At 45.7% G+C, this 14140-nt stretch overlaps 2 protein-coding genes and 2 long non-coding RNA genes across 5 annotated transcripts in view; 2 read left to right on the top strand and 2 right to left on the bottom strand.

Annotated features, from left to right (window-relative positions):
* The window catches only part of TRIOBP (TRIO and F-actin binding protein), a 63496-nt gene extending 62460 nt beyond the window's left edge, over positions 1-1036 (top strand). For both annotated transcript variants that reach the window (XM_083573917.1, XM_083573918.1), the window contains exon 21: positions 246-1036. In XM_083573917.1, the coding sequence (XP_083430043.1) occupies positions 246-250 (5 nt within the window). In that variant the 3' untranslated portion in view covers positions 251-1036. The remainder of the gene's footprint in view (positions 1-245) is intronic.
* The window catches only part of LOC310743629, a 232848-nt gene that overhangs the window by 213824 nt on the left and 4884 nt on the right, over positions 1-14140 (bottom strand). The gene's annotated exons all lie outside the window — the stretch shown is intronic.
* LOC310743624 lies at positions 210-14123 on the bottom strand. Its single transcript, XR_014539119.1, has 3 exons — positions 13969-14123; positions 2500-2593; positions 210-1922 (listed from the first exon to the last, which is right to left on the bottom strand). It is a non-coding gene; the product is annotated as an uncharacterized lncRNA (long non-coding RNA).
* On the top strand, positions 3879-7800 carry H1-0 (H1.0 linker histone). The gene has a single exon (XM_083573991.1). It carries the CDS (start codon positions 5986-5988, stop codon positions 6562-6564), a length of 579 nt encoding a protein of 192 aa, XP_083430117.1. The 5' UTR covers positions 3879-5985; the 3' UTR covers positions 6565-7800.

Here is a 14140-nt window from a genome sequence, read left to right as displayed (position 1 = left end):
AGCCAGAAGGTGGGCCGCACCTGCAAATAAGCCTTGAATTTTAAAGCTTTTGCGGGTGTGTCTTGTATTCAGGTCAATACGGTAAATATCCTGTGCTTCCTTAAAATGGTTCTGGGTCTAAAACAAGTTTATAAACAAGAACTGTTAAACCTGTGGTGTGATGACTGCCATCTCCTAAGCCTTGCACATTTTGGTATGTTTCAGGTGTAAGTTAGTTTTCCTAACTTTGTCTGTTTGCTCCATAGGTTAGTCAGCTTTGTGTACCTTGCTTTGGAGGACAAAGCTGTATCCTAGCAACCAGCATCCCCCTCCAATGGAAATGGACCAAGCCTCCATCAGACTATCCATCACGTGCACCTACATAACTCGGCGTGTTTGGGGCTGGATCCTACTACTTGCACCTTCTTTGGGATTTTATACATGAAAATATATTTTATATGGGGGTGGGGTGTTATATTTTAAAATCCTGTATTACGTTTTTAACCAGCAGTTGACAAGAGAAGTGAGCCAGAGATTCTCCCCAGCCTTCTTTTAGTCATAACAGAATCCTTGTTCCAGGTCCTTGAATATATCTGAAACCACACATGACCTCTTGCTTCCAATTCTCTTCCAAGCAAAGAGACAAAATTTACACAGGTTCCAAGTTTATGGCAAGTCTCCTTGGACGGACAGTGTTGATCCACAGTGATCCATGTTTTGAGATGCACTGTGCCAGGAGGAGGATGATGTTCCTCAGATGAAACTGGTTTTGTTCCGAGAATATGGATTGGTTTGTTTTTTGTTTGGGACCAGCCGTTTGTTTTTCATGTACTAAAAGCAAAGGCAGTTGTTTCCCCCCTTATGCCGATGAAACATCTATGCATCCTACTGCAAAGTCAGCACCGGCCACATTCCGGAAGCTAGTCTTCCACCTGTGTGTTCCTGTGGGGAGGGATGTCACTGCTAATGTCGCCAGAGCCAAATGATGAAGGTGGCTGAATTTTCTTTCTTTCTGCACAATTATAAACTAACTTAATAAAAATCCTCAAATACCAAAGATGGTGTTGCTTTTTGGCATGGGCAAAAGAAGTTAACATGAATTCTTTACAGTAACTTAAGCCCTGGTAAATATTCAACTCGTGCATTCGCAGAAGAGCGATGTCTACTGCTCTGGTATTGTCATAATTGGCACTTATCTGTAGCTTGCTTGACTGTTATGTATATATAGTAAAGCAAGAAACAATAGTTCTTGCAGATCCATCTATGCATTTAAAAACCTCACAAGCACCAGTCTTGAGATTTCTCCCACCCAAGGCTATCATCATAGACGCAGAAAGGACCACAGCAGTCCTTATGGTGTTCATTTAATTTTATTTCTTAATTAGTTTCCTGGTTTTCTTCCACTGTGGAACCCAAGGTGACGTGAATGTGGTTCTGAGTTCACAAAAATTATTCATCGATCTGGATGTTGAGCACAGTGAGAAAAAGCTGGCTTGCCATTAAAGTTACGTATAATGCATCCAATGGCCCAAAGTTAATCCCTGGAAGTAGCATAGCTATGAGAGTGGTCACAAAGAGCACCAGTACTTCAGAATTTACCCAGATCATCTTAGCTTCAATAAAATGGTAACCTCATGCCTCACCCATGGCCTTCGTTGCATTGTGACAAAAGTCCTGAAGGAGGGGTGGGGGACCTCTGGCCTGTCAGAGGTTGCAGTTTGGCCCACATCAGTTTTTCTGAAACCATGCTCACCTGTCAATCACCCCAATGGGCTGGTGACATTAACAGAGTAGATCCTTGCAGAAAGCGGGATTGAACCCCTCACTGCACAGCTGATGGGTGGCAGGGTTCAATCCTGCTTGGTTGTCATTTCCCACTTGCCATTATTGACAGGTGAATGGGGCCATCTACCTGCCAGTCACATGATTGACAGGTGGAGCATCTGCAGGGGGTGAGATAAAGATAGACAAAACTGGGGATGGGTATCTTCAGTACCTGGTAATGAGGTAACTCACAAAGGAAATGCCATTCTTGTCTAGTGTGGCAGAAAGCTAGTGCCCTGCATTTATGTTTTTAAAATAAGTCATTTACACCATTGCTTATCTCCACCTCTTACCTTAGTAATAAGATTTGTGATGGGGCTAGGCATTAAAATCCTGATATTTAAAATAGAATTATCTTAAATATGAAGTATTATTAGTAATTGCTGCAGGTTTGTATGTAAACCTACTGCTTAAAATTCCCTTTTCAATCGAAGTTTCTTTTTAAGAATGCAAATTTGCTCTTCAAAATGGCTGTCAGTGCCGTCTTAGGCATGCCTACTCGGAAGTAAGAAACTGAGCTCAACAGCCTTTCTACTTGGCAAAACGCATGTAGTACAACAGCCCATTAAAAAGCCGTTTCTGATCTTATTTCTGTCACCGAGGTGCGCTCCAAAAAACGTCTGATGCATCGGTGGAGATACGAGAGGAAGCCACTAGTTCTGTGGCAAACCACAAAAAGGGAAGTAAAATACCTACCGCGAGAAATCAAAAAGAAAACCACTGTAGTGGCTTCGATCAGCGGTTACAACAAAGGCAGCGAGATCTTGCTTACGGTTGAGGAGAACTAAATCTGCAAAAAAAATTGTTATATTTTGTGTGCGCGTAATGTGAAGAGCAGGAAGGGGCACTCCTTGCACAGTGCAAGGAGGCGAGTTCTCGACAGGCCCCGTGCATTGGCCAGCCAGCGGCTGCTTAAGGCAATCCTATCCCGTCGCATTTTTGAGAGCTCTACATTTGCTGCTGCCCATCAGAGGGCACCCAGCAGCGTGCCGACTACATTTCCCACAAGCCACGGCTCGGGCATCCTACGGTGGCCCAGAGCGACGCGAGCGAGCGTTCGCCTCGGCTGTACCCTCTTTAAGAATTAATCAGCTGACTGATGAGAGGCTCTTCAAAGCAGCTATGACTACTGTCAACAGAGGGCTGTCAATGGGCTATTGTGCACGGGGCTGCTTCCTCCATGGTCCTTTTTCAGGATCATTCTCAACTCTTCACTAAACACTCGCCAAGCCCTCATAAAGCCACTTTCATGAGAACAATTTTCTCAGCCCACGATTTTTTCCAAAAGCGCGATGTCACCTTTTGTCGTTGTCATTATTTCACTAAAAACACTCAATCTTTGCCTTTTTCGAAAAACACCCATTGCAGTTTTGCCTTTTTACTCTACCTGCTGCATCGATAACTTTCTGTTCCTACAGAAAAATCCACGCCCCCGCCCCAAAAAAATACTGGTTAGCGGGGCATTCAGAATTTACACTAATGCAATCCTCTCCCCTGTTAACGTTTCTGATACGTTATCTCCGTAGAGCAAGTCAAGAGGAAAGACACCTCAAAAAAAACGAGTTTCAAAACAGCACGTTATCTACCCGCCGCTCCATCCCCGCACCCAAGTGTGTGCGTGTTTCACAAACTCTCTTAACTTAGATGCAAAAACTTATATATACAGTTTATATATATGCACTCATCAGGATAGTGGTAAAGGGTGGAGGCTACTTGAAGGAAGACGATCCCGGAACTGTGTATCTTGGCAAAAGAGCCCCACACCCTTATCCAGACTGGGAATCCAAACAATGGAAAGGGGCTAGGTGTGTGCGGACGGGTTTCCCCGACCGTCCCCTGCTATCATTTCACTTTGGAACTCCCTAAACAACTTAACCGTGTTCAGTGGTGGGTTAACACTACACGCAAGTCTGTAGCTCTCCCTCACTGAGCAGAATCATATCCGGACACGAGACTCCTTTTAAAATATTTAAATTAGTGTTTGCACTTATTCCAAGTAGACAAACATCAGTCCGATTGCTTTTGGAGGAAGAACTCTACTAGATAAAAACACTAGAAAAGATAGGAGCATTTCAAAGATATTGACGTTTATTCGCCTGCCACAGCCATAGAACTGCAATCCCCATGATCATTTTTAAATAAAGCTAAAGGCAAAGCGCACATTTAAAAGCCTTACATTGAGCAGCTATGGGGTTGGGGGGGGGGTCCTATGAGGATGGGGGGAGGTGGAGACAGAGGTACCAAAGTGCCCGATTATATATACATATATTTGTTGCTAGTGTGCTCTCCGTGTTGCTAGGATCCCAGGTTGTTTTTATAATTCTTAAAAAGTATTCTAGAGGTGCTTTTTACTTTCCCACCCCGGAGTTACTCAATACCACAAGCCGTCAGATTGCAGCTCCGCATCTTCAATTTTGCATCCACAAGGCTTTTAATTAATATCTTTATTAAGGAAGAAAAAAATCTGAAGAGGGGAGATGGGGAAAAAACAACCTCAGTTCTTCCAGCAAGATGGCGATGGCACGTACATTTAATCTCCTAACAACAGTTAAGCACTCCCACAGGACTGGGAAATTAGGGTTAACACATTTAAAGAAACTGCCCTGCACCCCAATTCGTCACCTACCTTTCCCCCCTCCCCGATAACTTTTGTCGAGAAAGTATTTTTAAGTAATAGGATCGACTCCACCTTGAAAATCCAAGGAGGAACAAAACAGCCTATGTAAATCTCGATAACATTTTTGTGGGGGTTCAAAGTGATCCGGGGGCGGGGGGACAGGTGTAGTGCAGGAATAGGGGGGAGTTTCTGAAAAGGCGCCGACCCTAGGTTGACTAAGAGATGGGGGCTTCGCGTCCCCCCTCCCCAATCCTTTCCTATATAGGCATACTTGTTATTATTTAGAAAACCACTGCGGCCAGTGAAATACTTTTTGGGGGAACAAGAGTTAGCCAGGCAAACTCCCCCTCTGTCCCTTTCTACCCCTTAGGTCAAGCAAGGCAGGCCTGTGCCCCCCACCCTGGCCACGGACCAAGTCCAAGCAGGGGGCTGCCAGGTGCTCCTTGGGGGAGGGGATGGCTGCAAACTTCCCATCCGACAAAAAGGAAAGTTTTTGCAGCGCTAGGGCTTCGGGGAGGGGACGTCCGGAGGAGGGGGTCCACGGGATGGGGGGCAAGGGTCCCCCTAAAGACCCCCCACCCTTGGGGGAGTCACTCCTCCCCCCTCCCCGGCCAGGTCTGAGCTGAGCCTCGCCTGGCTCGGGGCTCCCTGTGTTAGTTGGGGTCTGCTCCCGGGGCCCCTGCGCGGCTCTCGGGGCGCTCAGAGGGCCGGGACGGGGGTCCCCCGGTGGCCCAGGGGTGCCCCTTGGTCCTCGCCTTTCCCCCTGCCGGGGCTCCCCTCGGCTGCTCGGCTATGGGGGCGCAAAGGGGAAATGTCGCCGCGCCCCACTCGCACCCAGCGCCGTTTGGGGCGCCCTGAGGAGGCGCGGGACGGCGGGAGAGCGAGCCGGCGGCGGGGCCCAAGAGCTCAAGGACCGGAGCAGCCGGCGGCCGCGGTGCGGGGCCCAGGAGGCGCCGGGGGACGCGGGAAAAAGCCGCTTTAGGCGGCGGAAGAAACACAGATGTCAGCGGCGCGGCGCCATTCGGGGCCTGAAGAGGCAGCCAGCAGCCCTGTCCTCACCGCGGTCCGCGCCTGAGCGCTAAATACCCGGATGCGCCGGCTGCTGCCTAGAGAGCCAGACGCAGAGCGGAAAGCACAGGCAGCGGCGGCGGCGGAGGAAGGAGGTGTCCAGTGGCGCCCCGGAGAGAGAAGCGGATAAAGAGGGGGGCGAGCAGGGCCCGGGCCGCTGGACAGAGCCACGCCAGCGAGGGCTGACCGTGGCCGCTTGCCCGCAGAAGAAGCTGGTCAGGTGCACAGCAGAGGCCAGAGCCGGGAGCTCCTTAAGTTTCCGTGGGGGGCATTCGCTGGGACAGCTGCCCAGACCACACCCCGCCAGCAGGAGCCTTAAGGGGGGCGACAGCCACACTCGCGCGTGGTGTTGTTTTAAGCCACGAGGAGACTCTTTGAGGGGGGTGAAAAGTGTTGCTCCCCTCATCAACAAGGGAGGAGTCCCACGTGCTGTTCAGGAGCCACCCGTGGCAGAGGCGAAGAGCCAATTTTCCTGAAGGGAAACTTCCAAAGCGAGGATGACCGAGAACTCGTCCACGGCACCTGCTGCCAAGCCCAAGCGGGCCAAGGCAGCCAAGAAGTCGACGGACCACCCCAAATACTCGGACATGATAGTGGCCGCCATCCAAGCCGAAAAGAGCCGAGCTGGCTCCTCGCGCCAGTCCATCCAGAAATACATCAAGAGCCACTACAAAGTGGGGGAGAACGCCGACTCCCAGATCAAGTTGTCCATCAAGAGGTTGGTGACGACAGGTGTTCTCAAGCAGACAAAAGGCGTCGGCGCCTCGGGGTCCTTCCGCCTGGCCAAGGGGGATGAGCCCAAGAAAGCGCCCGTGAAGAAGGCCAAGAAGGAAGTCAAGAAGGCCGCAACACCCAAGAAAGCAGCCAAGCCCAAGAAGGCTGCTGCCAAGTCGCCGGCCAAGAAGCCCAAACCTGCGCCCAAAAAAGCCAAAAAGAAGCCAGCGCCTGCTCCAAAGAAAGCCAAGAAGCCAAAGACTGTCAAGGCTAAGCCAGTGAAGGCGTCAAAGCCTAAAAAGGCAAAAGCGTCAAAACCCAAAGCAAAGTCCAGTGCAAAGAAGTCGGCCAAGAAAAAGTGAAGTGCAAACTTGGGACCTTCTTTCTTGGACTTTCTTCTTGACCTCTACTCTGTAAATAGATTCCTTCTTTGTTCTCTACTCCTTTCTATTGCAGCTTTATAAAAGACTGAACTATTCCGCCTATAATGCTTTCAATCGATAGCTTTTTTAAATGACACTCATCAATATGAAAGTCCCTCCTTTTTTTTGGTTTGAATTTTTTCCTGCAATTAGAATTTTTAAAATAGATTTCTGTGTTCATCTTTCTTCCCCTCCCTCTAAAAGGTATGCAATACTTGTTTGTGTTTTGAGCATGAGGGAAGACCAGGTCAGATAAGGGAATATTTTAGTGTTCCTATTGCTTGGAGATGATTTTTAGAAATATTTGAATTAAGAAAGGGACTTGCATTGGATGACTTTCTTAGCCAAGGCCCTGAAATGGTGGGATTAAGAAATGTAACTAATAGTGGAAGCCACCCAAGATGGAATAGGGTAACTTCATTTTTTACAGAACTTCAAAATTTCATGGTGGATAAGATTCTAATGTAACTGCATACATGTAGGATGATGTCTTTCTAGCCCTGGGATGGACTGAGATAAGCTTTTCACTGCTCTTTCAAGGGGAGGGCTGTGCTGTTGTCTGGAGTGGGTGGTAGAGTTGGAGACAAGGAATTAAAATGAATCATGCGGGGGGGGGGGAGATCCTCTATTTAAAATCATGGTAGTTTGACCACAACAAAGTGGGGATAGATTGAAAATTTAATTTCCTGTCTCTTTCCAAACAAGTCTGACCACTGTCTTGGTCCCTGCCAACTTCCAGGAGAAGGTGTTAACAGAAGCTCCATTCTTCCCAACCCTTCAGTGCCTATCCACAGCTTTTTGTGTTTAAAATCTTGTGTCTGCAGTGCATCCTACACCTCCAGCAATCTTTATTTTTTCAATTGTGGATCTTGAATGGGGGAGGGAGGGAAGAATGAATGTAGAGGGGGCAGACTTGTTATTGAGGTAACTATAAAGCTGTGTTACCATTGCTTAGGTTTGGGATTGGGGGTTTTTCCCATGAGGGGGAATGGAAAGGATAATTTTCAGTACTCCCATTTTTATTTTTATTTTAAAAGATATGCTTGTTTAAACAACGGAAGATCTCATAGGACTGATAGCTGATTGTCCATTTTATTTTGTATGTGTAATTTTGTGCAAGAAGGATTTAGCTGTCTTTGTAATTTTAGAGTTAAAAATAAAATGTAAACAGCATAATGGCTTAGGTTTCCCACGGTGTACTGTCTTTTGCAATACAGCTATATAAAACAACTTTAAACATTGAAAATTCAGGCTCAGCTGTACATTCTCAAAATGGGACCGTGCGCCGTTGATTCTGTAAAGTTTGAAGGGAAGGGGGGGAGACAGTTCTGCATCAGTGAAAGTGCAATGGAAGGAAACAAACTTCTGTTGGTGTCAAGTATGGGAACACTTTCTTGGGTTATTGTGAAGAATCTGGATGAATGGAAAGTTTCACCATGAAAATCTCCACATAATTAGCCACTAGATGGCAGCCTAGCAAGGCATGATCTCACTACAATGGAAAAAAGGCAGTTAAGAAATAGTTGTGTGTTTCACAGGGAAAAGGCCAACCAATTTGCAAGTAGGTTCCTTAGTCCTATGCAAACTGATCCACAGTATGCGGCAAGAATGTTTCAGCAAATGCAGTGATTAAGTGCTATGGAATGTAAATGTATTTGTGAGCACAATAGACATGTGCATGAAAACCCAACTGTCAATTTCAGTTCTCCTACTTTTTAATTTTTCCAATCTTAAATTCTCCACATTTCTGTAGCAGTTTAGTTTTTTTTAAAAAAAAATCCTCATGAAAAGCCACCAGCATTTTTAATTTCTCCTAATCACATTTTTGCATACAGCTTTAACCAATGCACACTTTTTTTGGGGGGGGGCAATGAATTGGTCATATGCAATTTTGTATGTTACTTCCATGGATACATTCATTTTTATCCACACTTTCCCCTAATATATGCATTTTTGCAAACAGAGAGAACTACATTACAAAATTCAGATAAGTATGAATTTTTAAGGATGGCTGTATTTCAGTTGTATCATTTTGTAAAGTGTCGGTTCAGTAGATCACACATTTAATGTTAAAGGAATTGAATTTCTCTCCCCTCCCTACCCAACTTTGCTCCTTGAGGTGTGTCCATTATGTGTTTAAAACAGTGCTTCATTCTAAAGTCCACATGGCAAATACACTTCCCATCCAAACACTGGTTTGCCACTACGTGTTGTTCTTATACTTTCCCACTTCACTGAAGATAATTGTGGGGGAGGGGAGCAGTTACTTTTCTGTTGCATAGTAACACAGTGAGATGCCCCAAGGCCCGTGCTGGTCTACAATTACTGTTTTGAGTAAGAATAAAGGGCAGCATACATGGAATGCAGGAAACAGATTCACAGAATGAATGCATCGGATCCCCTGAAATGCCCGTGAAGTTCTATGAAATTAAAATCAATTAAATATGTGTGGCATGCTTATAGATGGAAATTTCAGGTGGGAAAGGGACTTCTCTGCTGAACACCATATTATGACTTCCCCCATGTAAAACTAGGTCCTATCCAAATTCAGAATTTTGGTCCATTTAACTTTGGCTGTGTACACATTACTAGCTTAAACTGTTAATTCAACTGAGATTGAAGCTGGTTTGTGGGGAAAGGCATCAAAAGGTACTTGATTTTAACAAACTACAGGTTACATGTGGATTGTGGTTAATGCTGTGCGTACACCATTTCTCCAATCAGTGATGGGAGCACACTGGATGCTCAGTAAACTGGTGTACATAGCCTTAGTATTGTCTACCCTGACCAATACAGACTTGTCAAGTTTTCATAAAGGGGTCTTTTCCCATTCCTAGTTGGAGAGGCTGAGAACTAAACCTTGAGACCTTCAACATGCAGAGTTCTCCACACTGATACCCTACATGCAGGGTTAGGAGCTTCATGTGGTTTCCAATGTGGGGTCCCATGCAGGACCCACCCTGTGGAATATGTTGGATGCTGATGTGTGTCTGCATATTGTGTAGTGCATCCACCACAATCTCGTAATGCACATTTCCTCATCTGCTTGTGATGCAGATCAGGTATGTCCATGTAAAACCACTGCCTCAGGCCAGTGCGCTTGTTAACTGCATTTTGCTAGTCTTTGTAGTGCACTGTTGTGTGCAACATCAGGGCCAATGGGTGTTGCTCATGGTGCAAGTTTTGTGCAACACTCGCATGACATCACCCTCATAAAAATGCCACCCCATGCTGTTTTCTGTTCATTCAACGTTTTCTCCAGAAAATTTGATAAGTGAAAACAACCAGGGGAATGAGAAAACTGTATTGAATTGGGGCGCTGTTTTGATGAGGCTGACTTGTAGACACTGAACAAAATTTGCATGCATGAACAGCTCCACACGATACTGCCATGTTGAAGGTCCCAGTGTCACCAAGCAGAATGAAAGCCTGCAGACGGAACACAAAATATAGTTTCAATTTGTGCCTCTATTGCAATAACGTTCTTGGTATCACTTTATAAGTCGAGTTTTGAAAGTTGGGTGCCCAGCCTGTGCCTGGAAAAGGCACGAGAAACCCTACTCTATGACAAGGAAGAAACTGCAGGCAGCTGTCTCTCCTGTAGCAAGTGTCTGTCTCTGGCTGCCCTAGCCATAAACAAAGTCTGAGCAGATTTTGGCTGAGTAGATAGATAGCTTGTAGCACAGGTTGGGTTGGGTAGCGGGTAAAGCTCAGGGCAAGCCAGTGTGGAATATAAAAGAAAGCTTTGTTCTAATGCAGAGTTGGTAGCTGTGGAAAACAGATGATCCAAAAAGAAAATTCAGTATATGTATCTCTGATGAAGAATTCTGTTGCCTCTCCCCCAGCTCTCTGCCCAAATCCTAATCCAGTTTGAGATTTTTGAGATTTCCAATGCTTGCGTTTTCAACACAAATCTATGGCTTAACTAGTAGAGGCCACTGCTTACTCTAAATATATAGAGATTGGATTGGCTTCAGTTTGTGCTGCTACCTTTTAGAATAAGTCATTAATCCATTATTTCATTGTCTAGTAACAATTTTGTGAGCAAAATCCAGTGGTGGTGGTGTTACTATTAAAATGTTTTTTGCCTTCATGCAAGCTCGTAGGTTGACTTACAGATGCACACTTAAAACAGAATTTAAACAGTTAAAACCTATAAACAGTATATTAAAAGTAGCAAAGGTTTATAAGGAACTGCAATTATTATTTTTTAATGAACGGGGATAAATTGGATTTAGGCTGCAGTCTTAACCCTACTCACTTGGGACTGAACCCCATTAAATCCAATAGGACTTACTTCTGAGCAGATGTGGTTAGGATTGCATTGCAAATTAAACCACTGCAATACTTTGCCAGCACATTGCACACATTTATACAAACAACATCCACTTAGGTGTGATGCCGGAATCTTCTGGGAATAGTAGCAGACAAGGACTCAGACTCTGAGCACTTTTAAAAGAATGAAGGAGGAAAGAGGCAAGCAAATATGAGGTTGTGTAACTATAGAGGAAGGGAAAACATCTCTCTGCCAATGCTTCTGTGAAAGGTGGGAGAACAAACAGCTAGATCATTCATTATCAAATTTAAAAGATGGGAAGAAGGTGCTGAAGATCCCAGGCTAAGCTTCAAGTCAGTTGACTCCATAAATTTCTCCCAGACATACAAATTTTATAAAATTAGGGATAATTTTCATTGCCCTGCCACGGATATCAATTAGTCAGTACTCTGTCACCAACAACATTCACCTCTCGCATTGTTCTGATCATGTGACACACTTTCTTAAATTCCTGCACTGGCTTTCAGTCTGTTCCTGCATCCAACACAAGTTCCTTGTCCTTATCGTAAAAGCCATCTATGTCCTCCTTGCTTCTCTCTCTGCTTTTATGTTCCAATAAATCCCTGCCCTGTGGTCTTCACTTCTCCAGCCCTCCTCCTCCACATTGACCACCATCCACAGCTTTCCTGCACACTTCAAAGACTGCTTTTTGTCCCTTACTGACCCAAGTGCCTCCTCCGTATAGATTTTTAAAAAATGTAAGCTCCTTGTGGCAGGGACCTGTCCATCCACTGAAGCTGAATGCTGAAAGATTCAGGACAAAACAGACAGAGGAAAGGCACATAGTCAAATTATGGAGAAAGCTCCCACAAGATGATGTGATGACCACCAATTTGGATGTCTTTAAAAGAGGATTAGACAAATTCATGGAGGATAAGGCTATCAATGACTACTACCCATGTTGGCTATGTTCTCCCTCTACTGTCAAAGGCAGTATGACTCTGCCTACCAATTGCGAGGAATCACAAGTGAAGAAAGTGCTCTTGCACTCAGGTCCTGCTTGGGAACACTCTTGGGGTATCAAGTTGCTCTCTCTAAGGACAGGATGCTGAAATAAATGGGCCTTTGGTCTCATCCTGCAGAGCTCTTCTTATATGCTTATGTTCTGCACTTTCTTAAGCACTAATGCATGTGTGTGTGTGTGTGTGTGTGTGTGTTCCATGCACACACACACACACTCACTCACACACACACACAACACTATTATTTTATGTGCTGAACTAGGCACTTCAATTTCTATGGAGCCCACATCTGAAAGTGTCAAACTTGTCCATCACACCTCCCTGTCCTCCTTATAGTTCTCATTTATTTCTATCCAACCCTCCAAGCTCAGGGTTTCTTCCTTCCCATTTCACCTTCTCAACCACTTGTGGTAGGTTAGGCTGAGAGATAATGGTAACCAATATTCCCAAGCAAATTCTTGTCACTGAACAGGAATGTGAACCTTTCCGTATGCACACAGTCTAGCCTAACTGTGGATATCTGAAAGTGGAGCCAGCAGTGCAACCCTGCTTCCAGTAAACTCTCTTTCCATGGGAGGAAATTCCCCTTTTAGAAGTGCATTGTTTCATTAAAATTAATTCCTAATGAATGGACACAGTATAAATCAAATGCACTCTGACCTACAAGTGTACATATTATATACAAATATATAGGTTGATAATAGGTGGAGGAACAGCTTAAACATTCCAACAAACAGCTATTGTATTACGGTATTTTAATATTTTGTTGGAAGCTGCCCAGAGTGGCTGGGAAAGCCCAGCCAGATGGACGGGGTATAAGTAATAAATTTATTATTAATAATAATAATAATAATAATTATTATTATTATTATTATTAGCTAAAACCACAGCGCCTAGGACTTGCCAATCAGAAGGTCAGCTGTTCGAATCCTTGCAACGGGGTGAGCTCCCATTGTTCGGTCCCAGCTCCTGCCCACCTAGCAGTTCGAAAGCACGACAAAGTGCAAGTAGATAAATAGGTACCGTTCCGGCGGGAAGGTAAACGGCGTTTCCGTGTGCTGCTCTGGTTCGCCAGAAGCGGCTTAGTCATGCTGGCCACATGACCTGGAAGCTGTATGCCGGCTCCCTCGGCCAAAAAAGCGAGATGAGCGCCGCAACCCCAGAGTCGACCACGACTGGACCTAAAAGTCAGGGGTCCCTTTACCTTTACTGTCCCAGAACAGAGCCTCAGATCTCTCCCTCTCTGGCTTATTTTCTTTTTCACAGACCTAAAGCACATCATCCTTAGCTAGGGTGGAGGTGGCAGGGGGTCATAAAGACATATGCCCCTTTCAGGACCTTCCCGGTGTTTCCTAGCCAAGCCATTCACAAATCAGACAGATATCTCCCTACCGAAAGGAGGATCTTGCCAGACCTGGCCAGCATGTAAGCAGCCGCCTTAGCTCCATGAAACCTCTTCGATCGAAACCTCCAATCTTAGCCACGCTCTTATTGTTCCTCATCCAGCCCTAGGCCGCTTCTAGGCATCGGCGCAGCACCTTTTGTGCCGCAGGTCCTGCTGACCGGGACGTAGGAAGCTGCCTTATTCCAAGTGGCCCATCTAAGCTCAGTACTGCGGACACTGACCGGCAGCAGCGGCTCTCCTGGGCTTCATACGAGAGAACGGAGTGAACCTGGAACCTTTTCCCTTCCCAAGCACCTGCTTTGCCGCTGGTATGGAACTTAAGACCGAACAACTATTAATTTATTTTAAAATTTTAGATCCGGCTTTAAAAAAAACAAAAAACGAGCGTGGGAGGCGGGAGGCGGTAATAAGCATTTGTCGTCTGCACACAAAACGGTCCCGACCCGGATCCATGCCTGCAGTTCGCATGCGGGGGAAATGTCCCATGGAAGCGAATGACAATCCTCCCCCAAGTATAAACTGAAGCAGGGTGTGGGGCTGATAGATACGGCTGGAGAAAAGGGTTAGCCCGAATACACCACCGTAAGGTCCCGCTCCATATCGTGCACTGGAAGCTTGCGTTAAAAATCATGGAAACTTACAAAAAAAGCAGTGAAAGTCATATCCACGAAGCTGAGAGCATCCTGCAATTAGCACCTCTCCCCGCAGCCCGCGTCTTCTTCTCTGCCCCTTTAAATGAGATCCGCCGCCCATTGGTCGTGCTTCTGCCGAGGCCTGATTGGCTGGCTCGGCCTACGCCTCCAGCGACCTGCC

The sequence above is a fragment of the Podarcis filfolensis genome (assembly GCF_964270895.1).
Source record: "Podarcis filfolensis genome assembly, chromosome: 10".
In the NCBI taxonomy this organism is placed as follows: domain Eukaryota; kingdom Metazoa; phylum Chordata; class Lepidosauria; order Squamata; family Lacertidae; genus Podarcis; species Podarcis filfolensis.
Note: the sequence above shows the minus strand (reverse complement) of the source record. Positions and strands in the feature narration are given on the sequence as shown.